The sequence below is a fragment of the Pundamilia nyererei genome, unplaced genomic scaffold (assembly GCF_000239375.1).
Source record: "Pundamilia nyererei isolate P.nyererei 1_Seehausen unplaced genomic scaffold, PunNye1.0 scaffold00101, whole genome shotgun sequence".
NCBI lineage: Eukaryota > Metazoa > Chordata > Actinopteri > Cichliformes > Cichlidae > Pundamilia > Pundamilia nyererei.
The window spans coordinates 449,223-475,893 of NW_005187502.1; the positions used below are offsets into that span (position 1 = coordinate 449,223).

At 42.8% G+C, this 26,671-nt stretch overlaps 3 protein-coding genes across 6 annotated transcripts in view; 1 reads left to right on the forward strand and 2 right to left on the reverse strand.

Annotated features, from left to right (window-relative positions):
• Positions 1–4,748: 4,748 nt before the first annotated feature.
• On the forward strand, positions 4,749–7,509 carry fzd8a (frizzled class receptor 8a). Its single transcript, XM_005740550.1, has one exon. It carries the CDS (start codon positions 5,162–5,164, stop codon positions 6,905–6,907), a length of 1,746 nt encoding a protein of 581 aa, XP_005740607.1. The 5' UTR covers positions 4,749–5,161; the 3' UTR covers positions 6,908–7,509.
• Positions 7,510–15,955: 8,446 nt separating this feature from the next.
• On the reverse strand, positions 15,956–17,354 carry gjd4 (gap junction protein delta 4). The gene is made up of 2 exons (XM_005740586.1): positions 17,291–17,354; positions 15,956–17,148 (listed from the first exon to the last, which is right to left on the reverse strand). Exons 1-2 carry the CDS (start codon positions 17,352–17,354, stop codon positions 15,956–15,958), a joined length of 1,257 nt encoding a protein of 418 aa, XP_005740643.1.
• A 5,110-nt stretch (positions 17,355–22,464) lies between these two features.
• ccny (cyclin Y) overlaps positions 22,465–26,671 on the reverse strand; it is a 40,068-nt gene continuing 35,861 nt past the window's right edge. For all 4 annotated transcript variants that reach the window (XM_005740554.2, XM_005740552.2, XM_005740553.2 and 1 more), the window contains 2 exons: positions 25,390–25,552; positions 22,465–24,522 (listed from right to left, as the gene is read on the reverse strand). In XM_005740554.2, coding sequence (XP_005740611.1) covers positions 24,406–24,522; positions 25,390–25,552 — 280 coding nt within the window. In that variant the 3' untranslated portion in view covers positions 22,465–24,405. The remainder of the gene's footprint in view (positions 24,523–25,389; positions 25,553–26,671) is intronic.

Sequence of the window (26,671 nt, forward strand, 5' to 3'; positions counted from 1 at the left end):
AATTCTCTGTGGGCTCACTTACCTTTCTGGATGGAAAGAGCAAGTCACAGGCTGTTTTACAAGAGGGGAGATAAATCTAACAGGAGTGTCGAGTATCAGGTGTGACAGCAGCCAGCAGCAGACCTCTGCTGGCTGGCCAGACTCTCGTTGCATGGGATGGCTTAGAACAGCAAACAATAACTCACACACACTCACTTGGCTGAGGGACAGAAGCCAAACAAGTTCTTTGGCTGCAGGAGAATGGTACAGAGCCATCTCACAGAGACAACGCTGGACTTTTAATTAGCTGAGGAAGGAGAGAAATCTGTTTTACCTCCGAATTTTACAGTTTTACCGATCTACGCAACAAGATTTACAACCTTGTACTCAATTTCACTTTCTGGGTCAAAGAATAGCAACTGGGTTGGATCAGACTATAGTTTAGGATGGTTACAGATGCCCCAAGCACATAACCATTTACCCATCACTGACATTTATACTACAGCAGGTTTGTGTACCATTTTTAAATATTATAGAAGGTGCAATAAATTCAACTGTTATTAGGTACTAAACTACTTTCCACTTTTTTAAAATCATAGAGATATTTTAGCCAAAGAGTATTTACTAATTTTAATCTTCCGAGATGAGAAAAATCCCTTAGGTTGCTGTGTGTGATTATAATGTCACTGTCCTGTGAGAGATATGTCACACATCAAAGACATCAAAGACTTTCTCGTGAAGGATGGAGGTAGGGGAATGCTAATGCAAGTTTTAAGATGTGGTTTGCTTTGGACATCAACCAAATGTGGTTAGGCTAAAAATAAACGCTAATGTTTTCTAATAGGCCATCGTGTCTGCAGATGTAAATGTTAATGTCTTTAATCATTTCAAGAAAAAAAAGAGGGGGGGTTTATTTGTCCAGTCTGCTGTTTTACATGTTAAAAATGTTACTACACAATCTGGCAACCCAAAAAGCTGTAGTTATGTATTATAAAACATTTATAATGCAGTGTGTGTGCATGTGTGTGTGTGTGTGTGTGTGTGTGTGTGTGTTCATTCTGTCTGTAAACACAACAGCTCAAAAGGTTTTGTATAAATTCTGATAAAACTTTTTTTTTAGGGGTGTAGAGGGGGATCCATTCAAATTTGACTCACATTCAAAAAGGTCTTGAAGTCTGCAAGTGTGCTGTGTGTTGTCAACATATAGAAAGTACTGTATAAAGATTTAAATATGTCGCATTTGACCTCTATAATAACATGGGTTTCTACATAACAAAAGCCTGCACTTGTTTTTACTGCAGTACAAACCTGAAGTATGCTGCACAAACTGCACAAGCTGTCAGACTGTACAATCAAAACTGCTCCCAGCAAACATAGAGGTTTACATCAGCGCTGTAACTTGCACTATTTTATCAACCGATTCACACTATAACCAGGGTTTGCCTCTTAACTTCATTTAATATTATTTAATTTAATAACGGTACACTACTCTGTTTTTGGTAACCATTGATTATTCTATTCCAATATAAACTGAGCTGCCTTGGTGGAGATTTCCTCTCTCTGAATGCTTCTTGTTAGGAAATGAGTTTTGTTTATGGGGTTAAAAGCTTTAAACGTGCATATATACAGCAGGATCTCTTTCCACTCTACCAAAAGCTTTCACTGGAACTATTTGTCCCTGCAGAGTGCGACTCCTGCCTTTAAAGTGCGGACATCCTTTGGCTCTTTTGCATCGTTGCCTCTTGTCTTTCACCAAAATCACATCGCAGGCTGTCGGGGCGTATAAATATAATTGAACTATAGCAGGAAATGAAGTTTCAAAGTTTCCTTGTGGTGTCTTGTTAATACAAGTTGTGATTCTCTCACTTATTTGATAGTTTTCACCCTTCAGGGGCCATAGGGAAGGATTTACAGGGGCCTTCTGTCCTCCCAGCAGTAGGTTGATTAGAGGGGCCGGCTGTGTTTGTTAAGATAATGGGCCCTAGGTGAGTTAATTCACAGGGTACACGTTGCACACTCTGTCACCTCAGGAGTGCCCCGGTGGAAACTGGGGGGGGGTTCAGTGGCAGGGGCTAGGAGCATGGTGTCCAGCTCTCTCCAAAATCCCCTCACTCAGCCTCGCTCCGTCTCCTCCAGCTCCACCTGAAAGTGATTACCAGGCCAGCCATGAGCAAACAAGCCCCATATGGAGGGGCTAGAGTGGGGCCGGAGCTGGAGCCTGGGGAGCCCTCCTCCACCTCTTTGGAAAGAAGAGGCCTGAGCAAACACAGCTAATGAAGTCTTAACAAGCAGCCCGGGGTTAGCGCGAGCCCGCTAAATGCCACCGAGGCTCTTGGAATTGTGTCCAGCAGATTGGCTAAATCTGCTCGAAGCTTTCCTTTACAAGATAAAGTTGCATTAGCATATCTCCGTCTCACCATCTCTGAGGTAAGTCCAGGATTTGGCAAGCAGTCGCACTCGATGGGCTCCCTTTCTTCAGCGGCAGCACTTGACACTGACGGACAGAGCGAGGCTTTAAACTGCACACATTAACTCTGGATCTTGACATGATTGTGGATTTTATTCATTGGTCACAGAGTGTTTTTTCAAGGCTTCGGTGTGGCGGCGGGGAGATTTTCTCACAGCATGCGTTGCAAACAGGACACAAGTGCACTTCCTTCAGAGTAAATCATTATCTCTGTCCACAACGCCCTCTCTCACCCTCATCTATCCTCCCTCTGCTCCCTCCATCATTCTCCCACACTGTGACCAGCACCTTACCCTCACTCCCTTTTTTTATTACGTGCCCATTTTCTTTTTTTCTTTCTCCAAAGTTTATTATTGGGAAAATATCACACCGTCCATCGTGTGCACAAACGTACACTTGCATACCTCTGCAGAGCTGCCAGCTCAACTCTTGTTTCCTAATCAAAAGCAAACAGCCATTAACAGAGCTCCTTCCTTGTTATCTCACACCGGCGACTCACTTAATCAGTCTGTGTTCTCCTGATGCTCAGCTCACCCAGGCTTGTGTTATCCTTTCAGTGAGTCGAGTCCATGTGTGTGCGTGTATATTTTTTTAAAAGTTGCCTCAAATGATAAAGACCTGGCTCCACTCCAAACACAATAAACTCCAACACCATGACCACCACACACCAGTCCCAGCACACACACACAATGCTGCATTATACTGGGATGGGAAACTGGGAAGATGATGCTTTAAGAAAAAAAAAAGAGTGAGACCACACATTCACTTTTTAACACTCAAACTCTTGCTGGAAGTGTGTGTGTGACAAAAATGCCAACTCAAAAGCACATCTCCCTTGTTTGTGAGATGGAGATCAAGTTTCGAGCAGATGTGCCGATCACATGTCTAGCCTTGCCTGCCTCTTTGGGTTTTTTTCTTTTTTAACAGAAGCTGTGCGGTTTTCCATCTTCTAGACAGTCGGTTAGAATGATGCCACGGTTAAATTAAACTGCACATCAGCAGAAGTCACAGGAATGTAAAAAACAGCTTCCTAAATGTTACAGAGGTCTTCGCCTTGTGGTGCATTTGAGAGTAAAGTCATCAGATGGGGGATTCCAACATTTATCTCCTGCAAGAACATCCGGAACCTGCCCTAGCTAGCTTTAAATCCAACATAACTAACATTTAATCTTGATGCTGTCATGTTAAATGTCGATTTTTGTTCATATTTTGCAAATATATTTGGTATTTATTTGGACATAATTTCAGCGCTTGCAGGAGGTTGTGCTCTGACATGAAGGAGCTTCTTCCATTCATGCACTGATGTGTGAGGGAGCATTAAGTTTGCCTACCTTGTATACAGTTGAGCACTCTCCTCTGTGCAGTGCATTTGATTTGATGTGGAGCAAGTCTTTAGAGAAGTAACAGAAACTGTGTGCGGAGAGAGAGAAAAAAGAAAAAAAAAGATTCACTACAATGAGATTAGCGTCACATTACTACAGAGACACCCCCCCCCCCCCCCTTCTCCAGACAGGCTCGACAATCATGTTAACACTGATATGAGGGCTCTGCCACTGTCTCAGCGTGCTCATGCCGCCCGGTCTTTGCCTCGCGCAATTACGCCTCCCGCGGAGCTCTGTGCGAGCCGTTAAACGAAACATTAGCACCTCATTTAAAAAATAAAACAGCTTTTCACAAGGACAGACAGCTCCCTGGGTAGTCTTATCATGCGCAAATTAGCCAATTTACCGAACCGGCCCCTCTCTGGCAGACACAATCATCTGCAGCCAGAGGCATCCTCCCCGCGCCTGGTGCGCGTGTTAACTGTTGTTGTGACGCTATCAAAGCTGGTGTGTTGAAGGAAAATTACACGACAGTGAACGCTGGAGTGATTTTTGAAATGTGTGTTGACGCTCTTGTTTTGTGCTTGTTGTGGAATTCTTTTGACTTTACTGCGTAGACAGAGTTTGTTTGGAGAGCACTAGCAGCTCTGGGAAGTTCATAAAAATGATAAATACAGGACACAAGGTGCACAACTGTGTCATTCATTTTTAAAATATGTCTGTTTGGTCTCAGTGTCCGAGGATCCGCAGCTCTCGGTAACTTCGAGCATCACTGTCCTGAACCCGGAGTCACAAAACAACTGGCGACACTTCTCTGATTATGAGCTATATAAGACTTTAGGTAAGGAAGCTTGAGTGATAGCTGGGAAGCCCCGCCCCTGTCTCTCTGTGATAGGAGCAGGGGCTCCGGGGGTGTGTTCAGCCGGGCTCTCGTATATATCGGCACCGCTTCGCCCACAAGCTGATGTTTTGTATGGGAACCAGGAGAGAGGTGGGACAAGCCGACTGAATGTGGTCGCTGTGTTTTGGAGAAAGAAAGGAGGCCCACGTTCCCCCCGCGTGCAACGATCGGACATTACTTGGGGTTTTTCTTTTCTTTTTTCCTCTTTGGATACTGACAGCAGCTTCCAGAAGAAGAAGCTGGATTCTCCTCTCAGCCATCTTGAGCTCCGCTCTCCGCCCTGTAGGCTCCTTTCTCTCCTCCTCCTGCTCCTCCTCAGCCTAAAGTAAACAAGGCTTGCACATTGCTCGCAACTCCGTGCAAGATCCCGAGAGAAGCGAGATGGGATCGCCGCGCAGCATCTAACCGGGCTGGAGGCGAAAGCAGACGCCTGAGAGGATTTATCGCCGTTTGCGCCAGAGCAGAAAGAGAAGGACGCGACGCGCCGGAGAGATGGACCTGTTTGGGATTTATCTGCTCCTCTCGCTCGTTCTCTTTCCGCGATCCAGCTGCACCACAGCCAAGGAAATCACCTGCCAGGAGATAGCCGTGCCTCTGTGCAAGGGAATCGGCTACAACTACACGTACATGCCCAACCAGTTTAACCACGACACGCAGGACGAGGCGGGACTGGAGGTGCACCAGTTCTGGCCTCTGGTTGAGATCCAGTGCTCGCCGGACCTGAAGTTCTTCCTCTGCAGCATGTACACGCCGATCTGCCTGGAGGACTACAAAAAACCTCTCCCCCCGTGCCGGAGCGTGTGTGAGAGAGCTCGGGCCGGCTGTGCGCCTCTCATGAGGCAGTACGGATTTCCCTGGCCGGACAGGATGAGGTGCGACCTGCTGCCGGTGCAGGGCAACCCAGACACGCTGTGCATGGACTACAACAGAACCGATTCAACTACAGCGTCCCCGGTACTCTCCAAACCCACCAACCACCCAGGTAAGGGTTACAATCCGCCGAAAAATAAGCCCGGCAGACCCGGCACGCCGGGGAAATACAAGCCGCCCGCCGCTCCGTGCGAGCCGGGATGCACATGTTTGGAGCCCATGGTGCCAGTGAACACGGAACGCCACCCGCTGTACAACCGGGTCAAGACGGGGCAGATCACCAACTGCGCCATGCCGTGCCACAATCCCTATTTTACGCACGACGAAAGAGCGTTCACCGCTTTTTGGATCGGACTTTGGTCAGTGCTGTGCTTTGTGTCCACCTTCGCCACCGTGGCTACTTTCCTCATCGACATGGAGCGCTTCAAGTACCCAGAGAGACCCATCATCTTCCTCTCGGCGTGTTACATGTTCGTGTCGGTCGGCTACATCGTCAGGCTAATCGCCGGGCACGAAAAAGTGGCGTGCAACCGGGAGTTCGACGTGGAGCACATCCACTACGAGACGACCGGCCCCGCGCTCTGCACCGTGGTCTTCCTCCTTATTTACTTTTTCGGCATGGCCAGCTCCATTTGGTGGGTCATCCTCTCCCTGACCTGGTTCCTGGCGGCCGGGATGAAGTGGGGCAACGAGGCGATCGCCAGCTACTCTCAGTACTTCCACCTGGCCGCTTGGCTTATCCCCAGCATGAAGTCCATCGCGGTCCTGGCGCTGAGCTCCGTGGATGGAGACTCGGTGGCTGGCATCTGTTACGTGGGGAACCAGAACCTGGACAACCTGCGGGGCTTCGTCCTCGCGCCTTTGGTGATTTATTTATTCATAGGGACGATGTTCCTGCTGGCTGGATTTGTGTCGCTGTTCAGGATCCGCAGCGTCATCAAGCAGGGCGGCACCAAAACTGACAAACTCGAGAAGCTGATGATCAGAATAGGCATCTTCACGGTGCTCTACACGGTGCCCGCCACTATCATAGTGGCCTGTTACTTTTATGAGCAGCACAACAGACAGAGCTGGGAGGTCACGCACAACTGCTTTAACTGTTTATTAGAGCGGGACCGCAGGACTCCGGACTATGCTGTTTTTATGCTGAAATACTTTATGTGCCTTCTAGTGGGCATCACGTCCGGGGTGTGGATCTGGTCAGGAAAAACTTTGGACTCTTGGAGAACTTTTTGCACCAGGTGCTGCTGGGGCAGCAAAGGCACCAGCGGCTCCATGTACAGCGACGTGAGCACCGGACTGACGTGGAGGTCGGGCACAGCCAGCTCTGTGTCTTGCCCCAAGCAGATGCCACTGTCCCAGGTTTGAATTGGAGTGGGTGGGTGGGTTCACTAAAAGCAGCTTATGGGAACTGCTAATTGTTTTGGGAGATAACCCATCACTCCAGGTGTCGAGCAATTTGCATCGTAATGAACTGAGAATTGGTTGAAACAATGTACCTGGCATTCACACAGGTTAAGCCCCACACACGCCCCCTTTCCTGTTTATATGTATTAGAGGTACAGAATGAGGCTTTTTACACAATGTGGCCATTACCTGCTGGGGGCAGAGGTTTTAGTTTCTAACCAGCTTCACACAAAGAGCATTTTTGGGGGGATTTTTATTGCTATTTTCTCTACACAGTGCCAGATAACGTTGTATAATCTCCAATCTCATCAAAGATGGTTTAAATTAAGCCTTAACAGTGCCCAATAGTTTTGTTGTTGTTTTTTTTAAATGGGTCGTTGATTTTGTAATTACAAATGTATTTATATAAAAGTTCTGTAAAAACAACAACGGAGAGAAAGCGTGTACATATGTGTATAAAAGAAAAGTTTATAAGATATTGTAAATTTGTATAAAGTGTAGATGTTTCTTTTGTGAAGAAAGCAAATATGACCTTTATTTTGACAATAAAACCATTTGACAAATCTCAATATCTGTGCAGTGCTTTTGAGGATTTCTGTGTGCCAGTCTGGGCAGCCTCATATCTTTTTTTATTTTATTTATTTTTTTGTTTTTCGTGGTTCCTTATGGTCACCATGTTGATGATGGCAGCTTTTGAGAGTCCCGGGTAAAAAGGAAGCCCTTTTAACCATCAGAGACCGGTAATTAGAGGCAGGGGTTGAGTTGGAGCATCTCCATAATTGTTAAAAGTCCTCTTCACATGCCTGCCGAAGCCTGCTTTCTTAATTTGGTAAAAGAGGGAGTGGGTGAATGGGGGGGTATAAATGCAGGGAACGGACCCTTTTCATCTGGAGAAACTTTGATCTTTCTTTCTTTTTTTTAACAGCCTAGAATAAAGGTGGTGTGTATTACGAGTGTCTGTCTGATGTGCCAAGGTTCCCCCTAAACGTCCCCATTTGGATGCTTTGATGGACGGCCTACAATTGAAAGAGCATTTTGGGACCCCCTTGCTTTTTTGGGAGGGGTTGTCAGAGCTGAAACCTGCCAGAGCCCCTGCATCTTGTGTTTGGCTTTTTTTTTTTCTTTTTTTGCAGAGGTTTCAATTGAAGCATCTTCTCCCTCAGCTCAAGCTGTGTCAGTGAGTGCAGGGGCCTTGACATGAATGATATTGAAATCTCAATGAAAGCCCCACAGGTGGTCTGTTCACATGATCTCACATCTTAAAGCCCCTTAATCGAGGCCTTTTTTTCTTCTTCTTCTTCTTCTTTTGCTACAAATGTATCTATCTGGTTTGGTCCCAATTAACCCAATGCGCTGGCATAAGATGATACACTGTAACCCAGCATAGACATGCCTTTGATTTGCTGGTCAATGGTGACAGTAGGCTTTGTAGTGACTGCTTTGTTCCTGCTTTATTCCTCTACACTCACACTGTAAATGCAGCATGGACATGCATCTGCTGGCAGTGTAAGTCAGCTTTGTAAATCCTGCATCACTGCCAGCCTAATGATCCCTGCTCTCAGCGAAGAACAAGATAATAAAGTTTGAAGTTGAAAGTAACTTTTTTCAAGATGGGCAGTGGTCTCTTTACATTGTGGTCATTTTCTACAAAACGGGCATAGCTCTGAGTAGTGTTAATGTTTGTGTGGAGGCATTAACTGTCACATTTGGTGGTATAGTTAAGTTTGAAAAAGTTTATTTCAAATGTAAACACAGCGTCCCTCCATCTCACATTTCAGTTTAATGCTCCAAATCGTTTGTTGTTTTATTTTCATGAATAATCACGGTTGCTTTCAGTTCTCTGGTGTTTATCTTATCCAAACAGTGCTGAGCTGCAGCTCTCTCAGCCTGCCAGCATCACAGCAATGGACCTGCTCTGCAGCCCCATCTAGTGGTTAAAACAGCACTGCGCAGTTCTACATACAGTATCTGTATTTGTGGTGTCATCGTTTGCTACTCATTTTGGAATAAAGATGAGATGTTTCAACAATTAGTGCTCACAGTCAGATGAAAGAGGTTCATCTTCATCACCAGTGACACATTTGAACATAGATCTGGGTTCCATAAATATCATTATTTCTCAGTTAAATTAATAGCTTATTCCATTTCACAGCTTTTCATGTCATTATGTCATCCAGTTTCACATGTTGATCTGTTTTGTCTGCCTAACATCTTCATTTTTACTTGTAGTTCATCATTTTCAACAGTTCCAGTTATTCAAACATTATCTCGCTATTTCTGCTGTTAGCCAGTAATGTTACTTAACAGTTTGACTGCTAGGCTAGCCATACTTTTAGCATTATTTACAACCATTTACACAGTTTTTTAATGTAAAGTTTTTATTCTTAATTTTAGCAAATTGTGGTATTTCAGCTGTCGATACATCATGTTTAGCTAACAGTTGAATTTGTCCCCACTGTAAGCTAATCATGTCAACTGTTAGCCACATTTAGCGAGTTATAACTTCTTCTTTTACTATCTTTTTGCGACTTTTTTCGCTAGTGGTCTATTTTTCATTTACTTTTAATTAGCTTAGGGTTAGGGTCTGCTGAGTCTTTTTGATATTTGATAATTAATAGTTGTGTTAATCTTTCCACATACCCCTGATAGCTGGTTGTGAGTCACTGCTTAAATGTTTTCAGAGCTAATCAACATTATTAATCCGAGAACCAGACAAGGCTTATCCTAATACTCATGTAAATTACGCACTGCCAAATTATCTATTTATACATAGCTTTTGCAAGCCACTGCATTTTAACTGTTTATTCATCATAACTTAGCAGCTTTAACTGGACTTTTACCAAACAATCTAAGAATTTGGCTTCATTCAGAATGTTAGCTTATCTATTTCAACGGTTAATCATTTCAAACTTCAGCAATTTTAACTACTAACCATACATTTTGCAAACTGGTCACAATTTGTTATTCATAATTTTAGCAAACTATAGTATTTCAGCAGTTGATACATCATGTTTAGCTAAATTTAATTTGTCCAGCTTAGGATTTCAAACATATTTTGCAAGTTATGACGATTTAAATATTTTCATGTTTCAATTTTTTTCCACAAGCGACATACTTACTTTACTTTACTTTTAATGAACCTTTCTCTTGAGTTTTCATCAGGACCACATAGTTTTAACTTTAATAACTGTAATAGCTGTGCATATTTTTCCACATACACCTCAGCTTCTGTAGTCCTAATCACTCACTAGCACTTACCTGAAACGTCTAATATACAAGTTAATGTTAGACCATTTTTATTTATACCTCTCCTCTCAAACCTGGTACCATACACCATTAAACAACATCCCCACATATTTGCCTTCACAATCCAGCCATCCAGGTGCTTAAGGAAGCAGGTTTTGGCTTGGCTGTTATATACACATTGTTATTATCATGTTGTAGCCTGTTTCCTGCACAGAATGTCTTTTAGGTGCATTCATCGTATGGTAAGGTATGGAGGAGGATACAGTGCAGGTCGTGTCTGAGTTAAATGTGTATTTTCACCTGTTCGAGGCTACCTATTTGTTCTTTTCGGGGCTCTTTATTCTCAGTGCATCCCTGAGCTCCACTGGAGCAGAATGGTAGCAAACTTAAATCTGATAAGAATCAAATCCCTCAAACGGTAAGGAAATCCAATCACTCACTCTCGCTCCCCTGATTGAATTGTCTTGTTTCCTGATCACTCTCTGCAGCCAGGAGGAACATTCTGACTTGCTGCTTATCAAATATTAATGGCAGCATTTGATGAAAGGCAGACAGAGGAGAGCAGAGGGGTGCTGGGCAGGTCATGCTTTTTAATACCATCGATCCTGCCGGTACACTTGGGTAAAGATTTTATGTTTAATCTCAGCGCAGTGAGAGGACACGCCGCAGCTGTGGACAGCATCTTGTGATCTGTATTGGCTGTTTTCGACAGACAAATCAGCCCAGTATTATCTATTGTTAGATTTACATTAAAAATGTCTTTTCTTAAGCACTAACACATGTGATCCCACTTGGATTTTGTAAATATAAGGCCAGCAACTATTGTTTTTCCCTTAAAAAAAATCCTGGTTATATTTGCCAGTGAATGTTGAACAATAGCAATTAAACTCCAGAGTTTCCTTGGGTGTATCCTTCTATGCATAAAGAATAACAGTGACCTCAGGTTTCTGGGACCCGTTAAGATTAATGTTAAAGCTGCTGACCCTCCACCCTGTCCTTCTCTCTCAAACACACAGCAGGAGCAGAACTCTGTGTTCCCCTCAGCGCTTCACATCTTTCATCCCAAGGACCGACGGTTTTTCCAGATACATTCTGGGTACAGGCACAGCAGGGGCGAACCTTCAGCCCAGCCAAAGGCGCTCAGCACCAGTGATAACTGTAACAAAGATTTAGGGGACACAGTATCTGTCAGTATATATGCTGTGATCAGCAGAAATTCTAGTCATTATGTTCCATATGCTTCAATTTTGTTACTTTTTAATGTAATACCCATCTGTGTACACTTGAGGGAGCCATCAGCTAAGAGTACTCTTTTGTCCTGCTGCTGATACAGTGCAGATTTCTCTTGCTTTGTTTTTTTTACTGTGAGACATTTAACACAAAAGACACAACGGAGCACAAATTAATACTCAAGAAGTGTCTTGAGCAGGTCAAACTGAAAACAACGATAAATTATAAAATGATGCATTTTTATTCTACTTCATAGCTGCTCCACATCAGCTTCTGTTCAGATAAAGTTCGTGTTAATCCTTTTATATTTATTGATGCATTAGTCTGAGTAACCATAAAAGAATAGATCTAAAATACACACACTCTGTGCTTTTGTTTACATTGTATTTCCTGTATTATAATAGAGTCATAGTTGTTTCTTTTGTGTAACTGTGGATTGTCCACTGTACGACCCTGAGGTGGTTCCTCGTAGACAGACTGACTCCACACTGAGGTTTAGGTTTTTATGCACCCTGTTGATGACAGAGCACAGAACGATGCTCAACCCTGTAAAGCCAAGTGTATCACATACGATACATTAGCCTGTGACTAAGGCTGTAATTCCTCTGAATTTTTCTACTTAAAATGACGTTGTAATTATATTTACCTGCAAATACTTACAGGTAGGTACACTGGAAGTTATAACGGAAACAAAGAACTCATTATATTGTAAGTACATTTAAATAGTTTTTGTAAGTAATCTTAAATTCTGCATAAACTTCATGTATTGTACAGGAAATAAATAAATACATTGTATGTATATTTAATCAGTGCATAAGTCATTTGAAGTGGTGCCTAAATTCTGCTATTCTGCTGTACTTTTCAAGGCACAGGCCATATTATCTTACTGCCAGGTGACTTTACAGAAAATGTGAAACTCTGTGCACTCTTTTCGAAAGTTGTGTTGAACAGTGATTGTTAAAGTTAGACTTGGCCGCATCATTTATGATGTAAGATGAGGAAATATTGCTCATGTTCACTGCAAAACTACCACAAAACTGCACACTACTTGAAATTACTTCACAGTATTTAAATTTACTTGAAGTATAAATATTTCTTATTACGCATTATTACACTTTATTATTCAAGTGTGCCCATCTTTAAGTATTTGTAGGTAAATTAATTATATTGTAATTTCAAATGAAATATGTTAAAATTCCATTTAATTACAGTTTAATTATGCTCTTGGTCAGTGGCTGTATTATAAAGTGTTACCTTAATTTATCCCAAAAAACATGAATAAGTTGCCTCTTAAATTTTTAGCAATAAATTGAACATGTAGCATCCTTTGCTACAAATGTAGCAAAGGATGTAGCAAAAAAACAAATGCTACAAATTGAACAAACTGTTACTTAATTTAAAAAAATCTTTTGTCCAAAGGTTCAATAAACACTCCAGTTTTAAACAAATAGTTGGGTTTTATGCATCATCATGGTAGGGGAAATGATAGAACATACACATTTGTTTTTCATCAATTTTTTTTTCAGTTTCTGTTTACTACAGTGCATGTAAGCCATGCTGTTTTCTGTCTTGATCCCTCTTTTCCAACAGCTGAATGTGCGTCAGACAGTTAGCGGGACAGTGAAGCTGCTTTTACTTTGTGTTTGTGTCTCACAGGGAACAGGAGAGCAGTGAGTAAGGTGTTGGGTGTAGTCTCAGCGCACAAAGTGAAGATGAGCTGACCTCCCAAAAACAGGAGCCATCATTGTCTCGCAGGAGACAGAGGGGCATATTGTTCTGATTGTGTAAAATCTCACGGCTGCCTGGGGACTGGTCTCTTTGTGCTCTGTACTCACAACAGGCGTAAGGCTTTTGTAAGTCAGAGATGCTTTATAATAACAAATATTTGGAAGTGCTACAGTGGACACGCCCAATCAAATGTTCTTAAAGACCTAAACGAAGAACAGTGGGAGGTTTCCAAGCTAACTTTTTCTCAAGCTCAGAGTTCAGATTACCAGTGGAAAAGGAAAAAGGTTCATTTGCAGTCCTAAAGTTTTCTTTTAAACTCCAAATAACCACATTGACGAAATGATTAATAGAGTCATCATGAGTACCAAATGGCCTCACTGTGAAACAAAACCCACAGACTCACGGCTGTACCTGCGGCAGATTTAACACCAGCATATTTGACTCACTGCTGTGGAACAGAACATTTCATAATAAACAGTCTGCTAGCAGCGCCTACTGTAAGGAGGAGCTGCAGTACATGCACCCACAGATAGCATGCCATTGCACTTTCCCAGTGTTTCCATTGTGCACTTTATTTCTCCCAGAATCCTCTGCAGGAACTGCTTCCCCCAACCTAAAATTCCTTAAGAGGTCATCAGGCAGTCTTTCCAGCCAGCACCAGTATCTGCCACTTTACATGGCTAAAGGCTTATTATTTACACGCTGGTGAAATGTTTGAAATCAAGAAATCTTTTTGGGTGATTCCTTTGATTAGCTTTTTATTTTTCGAGACAACAGCAGTAGCAAACGAAAAGAAGAAAAAGCCACTTTCACATTTCAATGTTTCATTGCAGCGGATGTTACTAAATGCTCACAGTAGCACAAAAAGGCACAAAAGGGGACATCATGATAATACACACGTTTCACAGCAAGTCTAATGGTCCAGTGTGGTGTACGGTATTTTCAGGTAGGGAGTAGTTTTAGTAGCTATTAGTTTTTTGTCTTTCAAAATAAATATATCTGTAAAACAAGCTATTTTGAGATATTCAGTGAAAACAGAAGTAATTAATTTTTTCCTTTTCTTTCAGTACAATAACGTGGTTTTATAACTGAAAATGAACAGCATGCCTACAGCTCTGGGAATTCCGGGGAAAAACATGCACATTTCACGTTTCCAGAGAGCAGCTGATTCAGTTGAAGGCAGCACTTTACATTCGGCGTCACTGGAGGGCAGCAAGACTTCAGAGTACAGTGCTGGTGCAGAGAATACAGCACAGCGGGAAGGAGGAACAATACAGTGCTGAGAAAAGTTTGCTTTCAGCGTCATCACCATTTTAATAGAAAATCAGAACTGCTAATGAACGAGTGCATAAAAATCTAAGAAAAGCTTAAAGCACAAACATGAATTCTCACTTGAAAAAAAAATCCACACAGACTGGATATTAATTCATTTGATATTATAAAGGTTGGTGGAGTGCCGCAGAAATGCTTGTCCAGAGCAATGCTCGAGTGACCATCTGGTTTTTGGACACCTCCCTGACTAAGGCCCTTTTATCCCAATCGCTCAGATGTTGGAACAAATACAGAAAAAGTGAAGCGCTGTGAATACTTTCCAGACACACTATGTAAACACAACATTGTAATGTGAAATATTTGAACTGTAGGATTCAGAATGCATCATTTTACATTAAGAGTTAAGAATCCCTTTGATGTTGGTCTGATGAACCCTCCCCTCCCCGTGGTCGCAGTCAGGGTGCGGTACTCTGTAGCTAGGTGAGATATGAGGCTCGGAGCTCTTGTTGTCATCATCAAAAAAACCACAAGAGGACGAAGATCAAGAGCTATCCATTTCCACAAAGGCTGGCCCCTCAGCGACAGCGACACATAATCAAGAGCAACGCAGCTGATTTACTGTGGGAGACTCTTGACCTCCACGTGAATTCACCTGGGGAGTTGAAAAAAAAAGGGTCACATTTCATGTTATCATAATTTCTGTGATTGATATGTGTCGGAGCAGTTTGCTAATTTCTGGCACACGTTAACCTGAGCTTTGATCAAAGGGAAACCAAAGCTCAGCGCAGATAACCTGAAGGGCAGCACACAGTCCTCCTTTGCAGGGCTCCGCTGTGCTCTATTTCTAGTGTCAGCCCATGTTAAGGTTTATATTCCTTCTAAGCTCTGCGAGGCCCTGAAATAGAGTGACAAGCTGTCTCCATAAATACAGAGCCCCTATGGGAGAACATAATTGCTTTGTGATCTTATATCGGCCTTCACGGTGTCCTTCACTGCTGTGGAGGAATCCTTTTCTGTCGTCTACGTGTGGTAACAGCGACTTAGTGAGATTACTGCCTTTCATTTAGGCCCGACTCTCTTGTTCCAAAAGGTCGCCCAGAGGCTGCTCGTGTCTGCTTTGACCCCGGGGACCCTGACACAGTAAATAAAGTCAGTCAGGTGGGGTGGGGCCTGCCTTTGTTTATAAAAGGGGTAAAAGCATCATGGGGAGAAAGAAAAAAACAAACAACAGGTGGGCTGCCCTCTTTTAGATTGTTTCAGGGATTGGATTTGCTCGAAGACAGTTAGGGCTTGAGTTCACTGTCATTCCTGACTTGCTAAATTCAGACATTTGCTGAATTCTTGTCAGTTTGCATCACCGGACCAGTGCTGCAAAGGAGATGCGGCTTGATGGTATGATTAAAAAAATCATGGCAAATAAGAGTCTAAGGTGTCCGGTGAATGTAATGCCATTATAGATTCTTCTCAGGGTGACAGGGCAGTCACGTGGTAAAATATCAACCCAAGCAGTTGTTGCTTCTAAAGGTATTAAAGTCAGACCCACTCGGATCTTTTCTCCTGCCCATGGTCGCCCGTCTGCAGCTCTGCGCTGCAGCCAACCTCAACAAGTGTATACTGGCCCACCTTTCTGGTACAGATTGCTGTTGCTGTGGAAATATCTCCCACTGGGGCACATGGCCCCACAGAGGGAAAACCAAGGTCACGTCTGGGTGGGGGTGGAGGTTTGAGTCGGCCCCGTTTGCTAACACGAATAGATCTGGGCGTCCCCATGGGCTCCAAGGGACAGAGAGCCACCTCGCTGCCGGCCCTTTCTGGAGCCTCCTCCTGGGAGACCGAGTCGGCATTGTTACCATTGGTGGTGCAGCCCATCGGGCCGAGAGAACGAGGAAGAGAGTAGCGCTCCATGGAGGGAGGTTCTTGAGCTAAATCGCGTTTCCCTACTCCACAAGACCCCTTGCTGCCTCTCCTCTTCAGGAAACCCCCCTTTTGCCCGTCTTGTGCTTCCTGCTCTTGGTCGTTGCCCCTGGACGCTCCTCCCGCTGAAAGGAAGCATTGCTCCTCTTCTAGTATTTTCTCAACCATCATCTTCCTCTTGCTCTTCTGTCTCACCAAGCGCTTGACGGTGCAGATAAAATCCAGCACATTCAGGAAAAAGGACAGAGCGGCCACGCCGAGCATAAAGTTGAGCATCACAGTCTTCTCAGTGGGCCTGGAGATGTAGCAGTCCACCTGAGTAGTGCACGGAGCATGCTGGCAAAGAAACCTCCTGGGGATGTAGAAACCAAACAGATAGTAGTGAGCTGCTCCAAAGCCTGCTTCCAGCAGAGTCCTGAACATCAGATGGAGGATGTAGGCTCCACTGAAGGACCGGGCCCACCCTCGCTGCTCTACCGCGAGAGGCAACTTGTTGCACGGCTCCTGTCGGATTCTGAACAGCTGAAAGGCTTTGGTTTGTTTCTGGGAGTTCAGCTCCACCGTGAGGGCGTTGGACACCTTATGGACCACGTAGATGACAAAGAGGATGTAAGGGATGCACACGGTGACAAGCTGCACCAGCCAGAAGCGGAAGAGTGAAACAGGAGAAAACAGATCGTAGCACACGTTGGCGCAGCCAGGCTGGATGGTGTTGCACACAAATCTCTCCTGCTCATCCTGGTAGAGAGGATAACCGGCGAAGAGGAGGATCAGGACACGGAGGAAGATCATCACGACGAGCCACACCTTTCCTGTGGGGAAGAAAAGGAAAACAAATTAATGTGATTATACGATCAGCCTAAAAAAACTGAGATTACCCCTCATGATCTTTAGTTTAACTGCAATATCTAAAGCCATAAATAACAATTTAAAACAAAACTAGAGGCGACTCACCCATTAAAGTGATGCTGTGATTGACAGAGATAAAAAGCACCTCTGAGGCACTTGATCCCGCCATGTCTGTTATGCTCAAGGGCCTCCAAAATCGTCAGGTCCTCCAGTTTCAGACCAAAGGCTAAAATCATTAAGCCAGCACTCCACTTCCTATCCACTTCTTGTCTCTCCTCTAGCCTTTCCACAAAGGATCACGTAGGCTCCCAGGTGGGCAGCATGACACTCCAATTCTCTCACCCAGTCCCTGCGGGTAAAACTGTATCAGATTCATCTGAATCACCCAAGCTTCTGAAAGGCTGAGTGAAGTTAGCACACCACCTTACCTCTTCCTCCGTCCCCTGCAGACAACCGTCTGTCCTCAGACAACAGAAGACAGGCGTGAGCCCCATTGTCGATCTATTCTTAACCCACTCGCAAAAGCTCACCGCTGTCCTGGCATTGCAAAGATATTTTGGTGCTGTTGGTTGTCTTTACAGGAGAGGAACAAGCCTCCCGGCTTACTCATGCTAAACTACTGTATTAGGTTCTTCACCACAATGGTAGGCATGCTCGAACAGGCCGCTCCATAAAAATATAAGAAGCTACTGAGGCATTTTACAATGACAAATAAAGATAACGTGCAGATATGCAGACAGCGGATTTACTCTCGTGAAACATAAGGAGGTTGTAAACTGCATTTTCCCACAGCTGATAGCAGTTTATGGCTGTTAAGGATTTACTGGAAGCTCACATAACACGGCTAGGAAATACAGCCATGTTTAATCATTTGTCTTAAAGACAGCACAGGTGTATGTATGCTATATATGTATATACACACATATATATGTATATAGACCATGAGAGAGAGAGACTGACTCTCTCCTGTACAGAGCACAGATTTCCCATGACGTTAGTTTGCTGAGGGCACACATGGGTAAAGACAGTTGGCTTGGCTCATAATTACTACAGATCAGTGATCATTAGCACGTCCACGCTTGCCCACACACACAAAAAAATCCCACTCAGAAGTCTGTTATGACTGATTTTATTTTGCCCGTGATGACCTTTTCAAGACAGCATAAGAAATTTGTGCAGCTGCTCCGGTTGAGTTCAAAGCAACAGCTAATGGCACAGTTTTAGCAGTAAAAGAGCCTCAACTGCTACCCTCTCTCCCTCCCAGAGGAGTGGCGTGGACCACAATCTGTATTTGACTTAAAGTAGAATGTGGCATCCACTCTGATTGGTTTCTATAAAAGGGGGTAACCAGGGGTAGGCAACTCCAGGCCTCGAGTGCCGGCATCCTCACTCACGTGATATCTAAAACCTGCAGGACACCGGCACTCGAGGCCTGGAGTTGCCTACCCCTGCTTTAGAAGAAAGAATGACAAGCAAAACATTTTTAAAGTCATTTCATAGTTTGATTTAAAACAAACAAACAAAAAAAAGCTAACGCTTTTCACATCAAACTCTCAAACTCACTACATTAAAATATGAGGCCATAATGGCACAATATCCCCAGGAAAGCTTTCCATCCTCCCCATTAGACTGTGGCTTTGGTAGATGCATTTTCCATTCAAGCCAACAGTCGTTTTCGTTTCAAACTTGGCTGCTCCTCACTTATCTAATTACTTGGAAAAGTTCCCACCTAAATAATTACCTGAACATCCACCTGATCCACAGCCGTCTCCCATCTCCTAGGAAATGATGCATGAGACGTTTGTGTTTGCTTCCAATGAACACGAGTGACAAACTTTCCAAAAGATTATAAAAAGGCTTGGGATATAGCATTGAATATGAACATACAGGGTGAGAAATTTCTAATTTGATAAAACACGTAATGCTTGTCCTGTGGGATCAGTTTCTTCATCTTAAAGCTGTTTTTATATTAACAAAAGATCAAATGTCACTGTGAAACGTTTAAGTAGCGATGAACCCTACTGAGAATTCTTTCAGCACCTTTAATGATAATGTCTAATGATGTCACTCCTCATTGCAGATCAGAGCAAATTTTACATCTCCATTCCGGACAAAGTTTAGCTTTTCTGACTCTTCATTCAAAGTATTTGACCAAACTTTAATCCAAATGATCTGAAATGTATGAGCAGTTTGCAAAAAGGCACCACAGACACCAGGAAGAACACTGCAAGCTCCAGAAACACCCCTGCTAGGTTTGAGGTGGATCAGATGAACAGGAGTCGAGATAGCAGAGGAAAAGGCAAACAGATGGACGTACAGAGGTTTCTCTAATTATTAGCAAGATCTAACTGGCTTGGGGAACATTAAAACTATTGGTAACACTGTAACAGGACTAATCTATCCCGTTGTACCAAATTTTACAGTTGCTTCAGTTCATCAACGTTTTCCGGCATTAATTTATCCCCCGCTCTCTTGTGTGTGATTCCTGTTTCAGTCAGGCTGACGACTTCGAATCTTTTCTTTTTCAGCTATTCTGTCTCGATTTAGTGCTGTGCATGGGATCGTTGTCCTGTTCCAGGAGCCAATTTGGGCCAAGCTTTACCTGTCAGATAAATGGCTCACATTTGACTCTAGAATACTTTGGTACACAGAGGAGTTTGTGGTCGACTCAATGAAGTACACAGGTCCAAAATCATCACACCACCACGGTGTTTGACCGTTATTAGGCATTTGTCTTGATATGCCATGCTTAGTTTTCACCAAAAGTTGAGCTCTCTATTAGGAGAAAAACATCTCCAGTTCTAGGTTTGTTCAGATGTAACTTTGCAACTCAAACCTGTGTTGCCACGGTCTTTTCAGGGAGACGTTTTCTCCTTCCATACAAAATGTACTTTTTCTTTCTCTAGTTGTACAAGTGCACTAGAGTTCAACATGTTTCTCTGTGCATCACATGGTCTGGCCTTGGGGTGATTTTGTTGGAACGCCTCTCATGGGAAGGTTGAGGCATTGTGTAGATGTTTCAGACCAGCAAACTGCCAAAACTTCTGCTTGTGTACTTGAGTTTTTCACAGACTCCTGTTTTTTATAGAACTTTCTCAACTTGTAAAGTGATGTTGTTCCTATTCACTTATTACTTCAGCTTGATGGTGTTCACAACAGCGGTTCGAACAGTGCTTTTAATAAAAGCTAACAGCACTTCTTCATTGAAATGACCTGGATAGTTACCACAGCAGCAATTAAAACACAAATCTTTTGACTTTTTTTGCCATGATGCCAGGTCTCTCTTGGAAATGAGATTTTTAATCTCAATGAGATTTTTACCTGGATAAATAAAGGACTAATAAAATAATAAAATAAAAACAAATCGAGGCCAGTATGAAGGACTGAATGTGTCCCTCAGTGACTGAATGGCAGAATGTAATCTTTGTATTAGCACTTGCTGTAAGCCATTTAAATGGTACACTGTGTGAGCGCAACACACATCACTTGTACAGTATAGAGTTAACAAGGTGAAAGAGAAGGAGGTCTAAGATCTTGGAGTGTGTTTCTTTCACTGATTATTAAATCGATTATGATGAAGCGAGACAAAGAAAAAACACACCATGAACTGCAAGGTTGGAAATTTTAATTCTTGCAAAGTTTTTTTCCTAAAATGGGAGCAGGTTTGTTTTTTTGTTTTTAAATCATAGTTGAAAACATACAGAGAAAAGTTTGGCAACTCAGAACAGGAACAAATGAGTGACTCAATGAAGAGGAAATAATACACTGACATTTACAACAGAATACAGTACAAGTTGTTGAAATTATCCATCAACAAGAAGAACAAAAGTGTCACAGCTGCAGCAGTTTACTGCCATCATGATCAAAGCTGTATTTGTCAAATTTGAAAAATGTCATATTGGAGAGGAAGAAAAAACATTAGAGAAAAAAGTAAAACTCTATGCAGAGGTAGAGCTCAGTGCACAAGGCTATGACACACACACACACACACACACACACACACGCACACAAACACACAAAACCGGTCTTTGCTATCAGAGGGAGGGGGTACGTTCTCCACATCAGGATTCACCACTGTCAGCCACGCGGCTTCTTTCTGCGTGCAGAGAAAACCACACTGGGCGGTATGTACACACACATACAATAAATAGGATATACAATCTTTCAATATCTCACAACAGCTACTCCAGCATCGTAACTTCCCCCAAAGATGCATTTTGCACTTTTTATTTACCAATCATTCAAAGCGCCACATGCACACACAAAAAAAAGCACTTCTCTAAGATCAGACACCACATCAGAGCTTCCTTCATTTTTTCCTCCATGACTTTGGTACAGTTCTGCCCCTCTGCACGCCTGCAGGCCAGACTGATTTTCTGGTAGCTTAGAAAAGCAAAGTAACATAAATCACACTCCTGGAGGCTACCGATGAAATGCACAAGAACAAACCGATGTCACATTTGAAATCAGAACGCGTTTTCCCCCTGATCTTTTTATTTCATTAAAAAGAAATAAAAGTAAGTCCTTAGATTTTTTTTAGATTACATCAAGATTGTGTCTATTCACCGATTTAGATTTAGAGTCTGGTTGATTGTAAGGCAAACAGCCGGTCACATGAAGTTCATTTTTATCCTATCCTCATACACCCAGAACAGCAACTGAACTCAAATCTGTAGACTGGCCTTTTTTCTGTTTTTAAAGGAAAAACCTCAAGGGGAAAAAAAAAGGAGGAGGAGGAGGAATCAGGAAGGGAGCCGTTTATGAAAATACTGTTTATGACAGTTTTACTAATGTTTCTGTGAGGCTGGCAAAATGCTGCAAAAGGTTATCAGATGACTGTTGATGTAAGCGAATAATATTGTATAAAAAAGACATTTTGAACGCCAGTGCTTAACACCACCAATCAGTCGTAAAAGAAAAACGTGCTTCCATTTATTCGTTAGATGGACAGCGTGCCCAATCAGGACCCAAAATGAACTTTTTAACTCACCAGCTACGAGTGAGAAGTGGAAAAGTCGTCAAGAGGGAATTTTCTCACAGAATCGCCAATTAGTTGGTGTAGACATGAAAAGTGTTACAACTTGGAGCTGAGCATTTGGACTGACACCAACTTCCTTTTCCCCATACACTTCTGTGCAACTGGACTCCTTTTTGCTACGAGACGAAATGCCCCCTGCTGGCTATGAGGTAAAATGCAGGTTTAAGGCACAAAGTCCATCTTTTAAATACAGTCTGAATAAATCTTTTTTTTGTGGGTTTAACTTTTTTTAAATCTTTAAGTCCAATTTAAAAAAAAACAAATTCAAGTGGAAATTGATACAAATTAAATTTGAGCCAAAGACAACAGGAGGGTTAGTGATGCGTGTTAACAGAATAAGTCTGCCAAATATGAATTCTCAGTTCAGACATTATTATTATTTAACGACATACTGAGTGATATTTTTGACTCACCTGATGACCTTTTACAACATCTTGCCAATTTTACAGCATCAGAGGAAACAAACATCCTTATTTTATCAAAAACACATGAGTAGGGTAACGTTTCACAGAGAAGACTTACAAACACAAAAAAATCATAAAAATAATAATGAAATGAAATAGTCATGTGTTATCTCCATACCACACACATTATGTCACATTAAAAAAAATGGCATTTTCGGCATTGTGAAATTGTTGACAAGAGACCAAAAAATCTTCAGTGGTGTTTCCTATTTAAATCGTAACACTTGACTCTCTTCTTTGCTTGATTTGTCATAGAAACACATATTTAGACATATTTGCCCCTCCCCATTTACAGTATAAACTGACCCATATAAATATTCTAACCTTATTCTTTTTGTATTTTTTTTAACATTATGACCTCAGTTTACAGATTTTTGCACACGACGGTGCTGTATTTACACTGTACAAAGACAATTTAGCAAAATGTATACAATCTATCATTTTGTAAGCAGTGTTTCAATCATCGCTCGAAGCTTTTTCATTCGTCTCAGTCTGTGACGACCCTGAAGGTTCATGCTTTTAGTTGGCATTTTAATGTCAATGTTTTCGCTTGTGCTGTTACTTTGTAAGTTGGAAGAACCGTACAAAACGCTAGAGGAAAAAAAATACTTCAGACTTATTTGTTCTTTTTTTTTCTCCAGCAGAGAGGGGAGAAGTGTTTAACTAGCTTATTACAGGCACCACAGGTCAGGGCAATGGCAGTGAATAAAGTACAACAGAAGCTCTACAGTATGTCTCGTTTCTGTCTTCCAGTAAATCTCCTCCCATGTGTGCGTGCTTTGTTATATTTAATCACAACAACAAAGCGATGCATGAATATTGCTTTATCTGAATGGTTGCTGGGTGGCCGTACTGTCAGAGATACTATTCTGCAACTGGATGCCTACAAGGTGAATAAGTGCCCTTGAGCTAAAAACGGACTTGTCTCGTTGAATGTCAGTTATCCTGATGAAAACTTCAGTCAAATGGTCCCCATCTGAGACAATGCTCAGCGGATTCTGTTTGTCAAGGAGGGCTGAGGATATGTAGTCCACGTGTCAACTGTACTGCTAAGCTAACTGTGAAATGTCTTTCTTTTGTATGCGCTTGTCTCTGCGAACAGAGGGAGCTGCTGTGTGGGAATGCAAAAGAACAAAAACACCCAACAAAACACAAACTAACTGAGAAATTGAAGTAAAGTCTGAAATGTGTCTATAAGCTGTCAAACGATCATCTCATGCTTCAGCTAACGTACTGACTGAACCAGAAGATTAAAATCAAAGGAATGTACACGGCGTCCCCTCCAGCAGCTGTACAAGCACTTGAGCATTGGAGGGAATTATGGAGCGCCGCTGCCGCTGTTACGTCCTGTATTCTGCTTTTTAAGCGTGTTCCTATTTTCATTTCTGGACTTCACACAAGTCTCTCCACTTCTGTATTTCCACCTGGCTGCTTATCTTCTGAAGTTAGGTGGTCTTCATTCCAACAGCGTTCAGTTTGGTTCAGCTTAGCTCCGTTTGGTTCGGTGCAGGCAGGAAACAGGACTTCTTTTATGTACAACAACCAGTCTGGATGCAATAACATTTGTAATAGTGCCAGATTGTTGAAGGGGCGTGTGTATGTGTGAGGAGATTCCAGACTGACACTGATCCACACGACTGCTGCCCACCTGGTCTGCCTGCATACTAGGCAGAAATACAGTACAGGTCTAAGATGCATTCCTCTGCAGACAGCCAGTGTTAGGAAATGATGGCCGGACACCACCGCACCACTGTTAGGTTGTCTGCGCTCACCGAGCGCTTCTTAGCTAGTTTCCTCAAGTCTTTGTACTTGTCATCACACAGCCGTGAGATGGCCTGCAAGTCAAACAAAAGAGCAAGTGAGATGGAGCCGGGGGTGCCTTCCTATGTTTTAGTTGGAGTGACTACAGAACATCTTTGCCTGTGTGTGTGTGTACCAAACACATAGTGTGTTATGTGTAAGTAGTGGTTACGACACCACAAGTCTGAGATGGGCTCACAAACCAAACGCGCTTAGAAACATTTCATTTAAACTGTGCTTTGTGCAGTTCAGGTGAGAAAGTGACAATAATGACCTCTCAATCACACCAGAGTTTCTCTCTTATTGTCCTGCTCAACTCAGGTGGGAATGGGAATTTTTTCAAAATCACAAAGACACGTGGGTTCACTTTTAGCAGTCTTTTAAGTAAACTGCTTTTTCTTTTGGGGGTTATTTTTGGACATTACATAACTAGATTAATGTTGAGGAATGGTCTCATCTCCAAATAAATTAATCAACCAATTCCACTCGTCACATGGAGACGTCTCACCTTCAGCCAGCTTGATGTTTAAAACTCTAAAACTAAATGGAATGCAGCCGTTATTAACACTGGTATACCTGCTGTAAAAAGTTTGTTTTGCTCCAACAGATCAAGCAATGGCATCAATGAATGAAACACTAACAGCAGTAAGGCTGCAGGACAGGAAGGAAGAGAGCGAAGCTACCTGCACAGCAGCACGTCCCTGCATCCTGTCCTTCACCCGGCAGGAGATCAACATTTATGTTTTTGTAATGATCAGAAGCTCGTCAAAATACCAACTACCCAAATTACCTTGGGTTTTCTATTCCAGGCTGAAATAAATTGATATTTTTCTCTTTTTTTCTTGTTTTACCTGAGCTCCAAAAACATAAACCTATCTCTAGTACTTCAGCGCGCTTCTCACCTCTAGTTTTTGCGCCTTGTCCCTGCTGAGAGGCTCCAGGGGGAAGCTGAGGTTATTGGCCTCAGCAAGCGAGCGCAGGTCAAAGTAATACTTGGCGTAGACGCTGGACGGCACGTTGATGTTGAACTGCAGCAATTCCAGGAACTGACGCTCCAGCTCATTCCTTTTGCCATAAAAAAGAAAGAGAAAACGTGTGAGTTAGTTAATTAGTCTTATGCTATTTAAATAAAGGTTAGTTTGATTGGTAAAGCCAACATCTCACAGAGTGGCGTAGGCTGCACTGAGCCTACGCCACCAAACATAAGCCTCTTCTTTATGATAAAAGGGAATGCTATCTAAGCAAGGAACACTGAGCGTTATGTGTAAGAAAGAATTAATCCCACATGAAAGTGCTATTGTCATGCAGTGCCTGTGCTCAGCAGCTCTGTGATCCTCGGTGCAGCGTGATGACAGACGCTTTCATCTGTTACTCTTCAGTTGTGACCAAATCCTTCTGCACTGTAACCACTAGCCATCTCTTCTTCCTACCCTTTGTTGCTCACCCACACATTTTCACAGCCACGCAGCAACAGACGGGCTAAATTTAGGCTCTGCTGTAGCCAAACTCTGCCTAATAGCGCTGCTTTTTCCTCATCTTTCCTCATTCAGCCTGTTTTCATCTGTTTCTTTTTGTGTTGCTCTGCTCCTCAGTGTTCTCCCAAGACGTTTCTACTGTTCAGTCAGTGGGTGGAACGTGAAATTTAGCAGGCTAGGTTCCAGAACATGGCTTTGAACGGACTCAAATTGACCTTCTGAGGAAATCTCTGGTCAAATCAAGAGCCACAGTCCGGTAAATTGCCATATGGGAGCACAGCAGATGTGCATACTGTGCTGCACTCACTGGAGAGAATCCTGAACAGGTGGATTACGCTCATTGCCCTGTGAATCTGAGCTCAAGGACAAGAATAGACATCCACTGATGCAGAAAAGTGTGAAAGCAGGAGGAGTGAGAGGTGGCGTCTACAGCACCGAGTCCCTCCTCAGAATAATCCACACAAGTGGATTTGAGGTTGACGTGGTAAATAAGACTGAGTTTTCTGACCTCATGCTTCAGAGGCATCTTCCCCGTTTTGCTCCAAATGCACCACAATCTAAGATTAAGCATTAAAATGAAGCTGACATTTTTGTCCTGCAAACCCAGAAAACTGTGAATCTCTCACTGTCAACTAGTTAGAAACTAACAAACCATAATGTTTTTAAGGCTTAATGACGTGATACCATTACAGGGAGTGCAGAATTATTA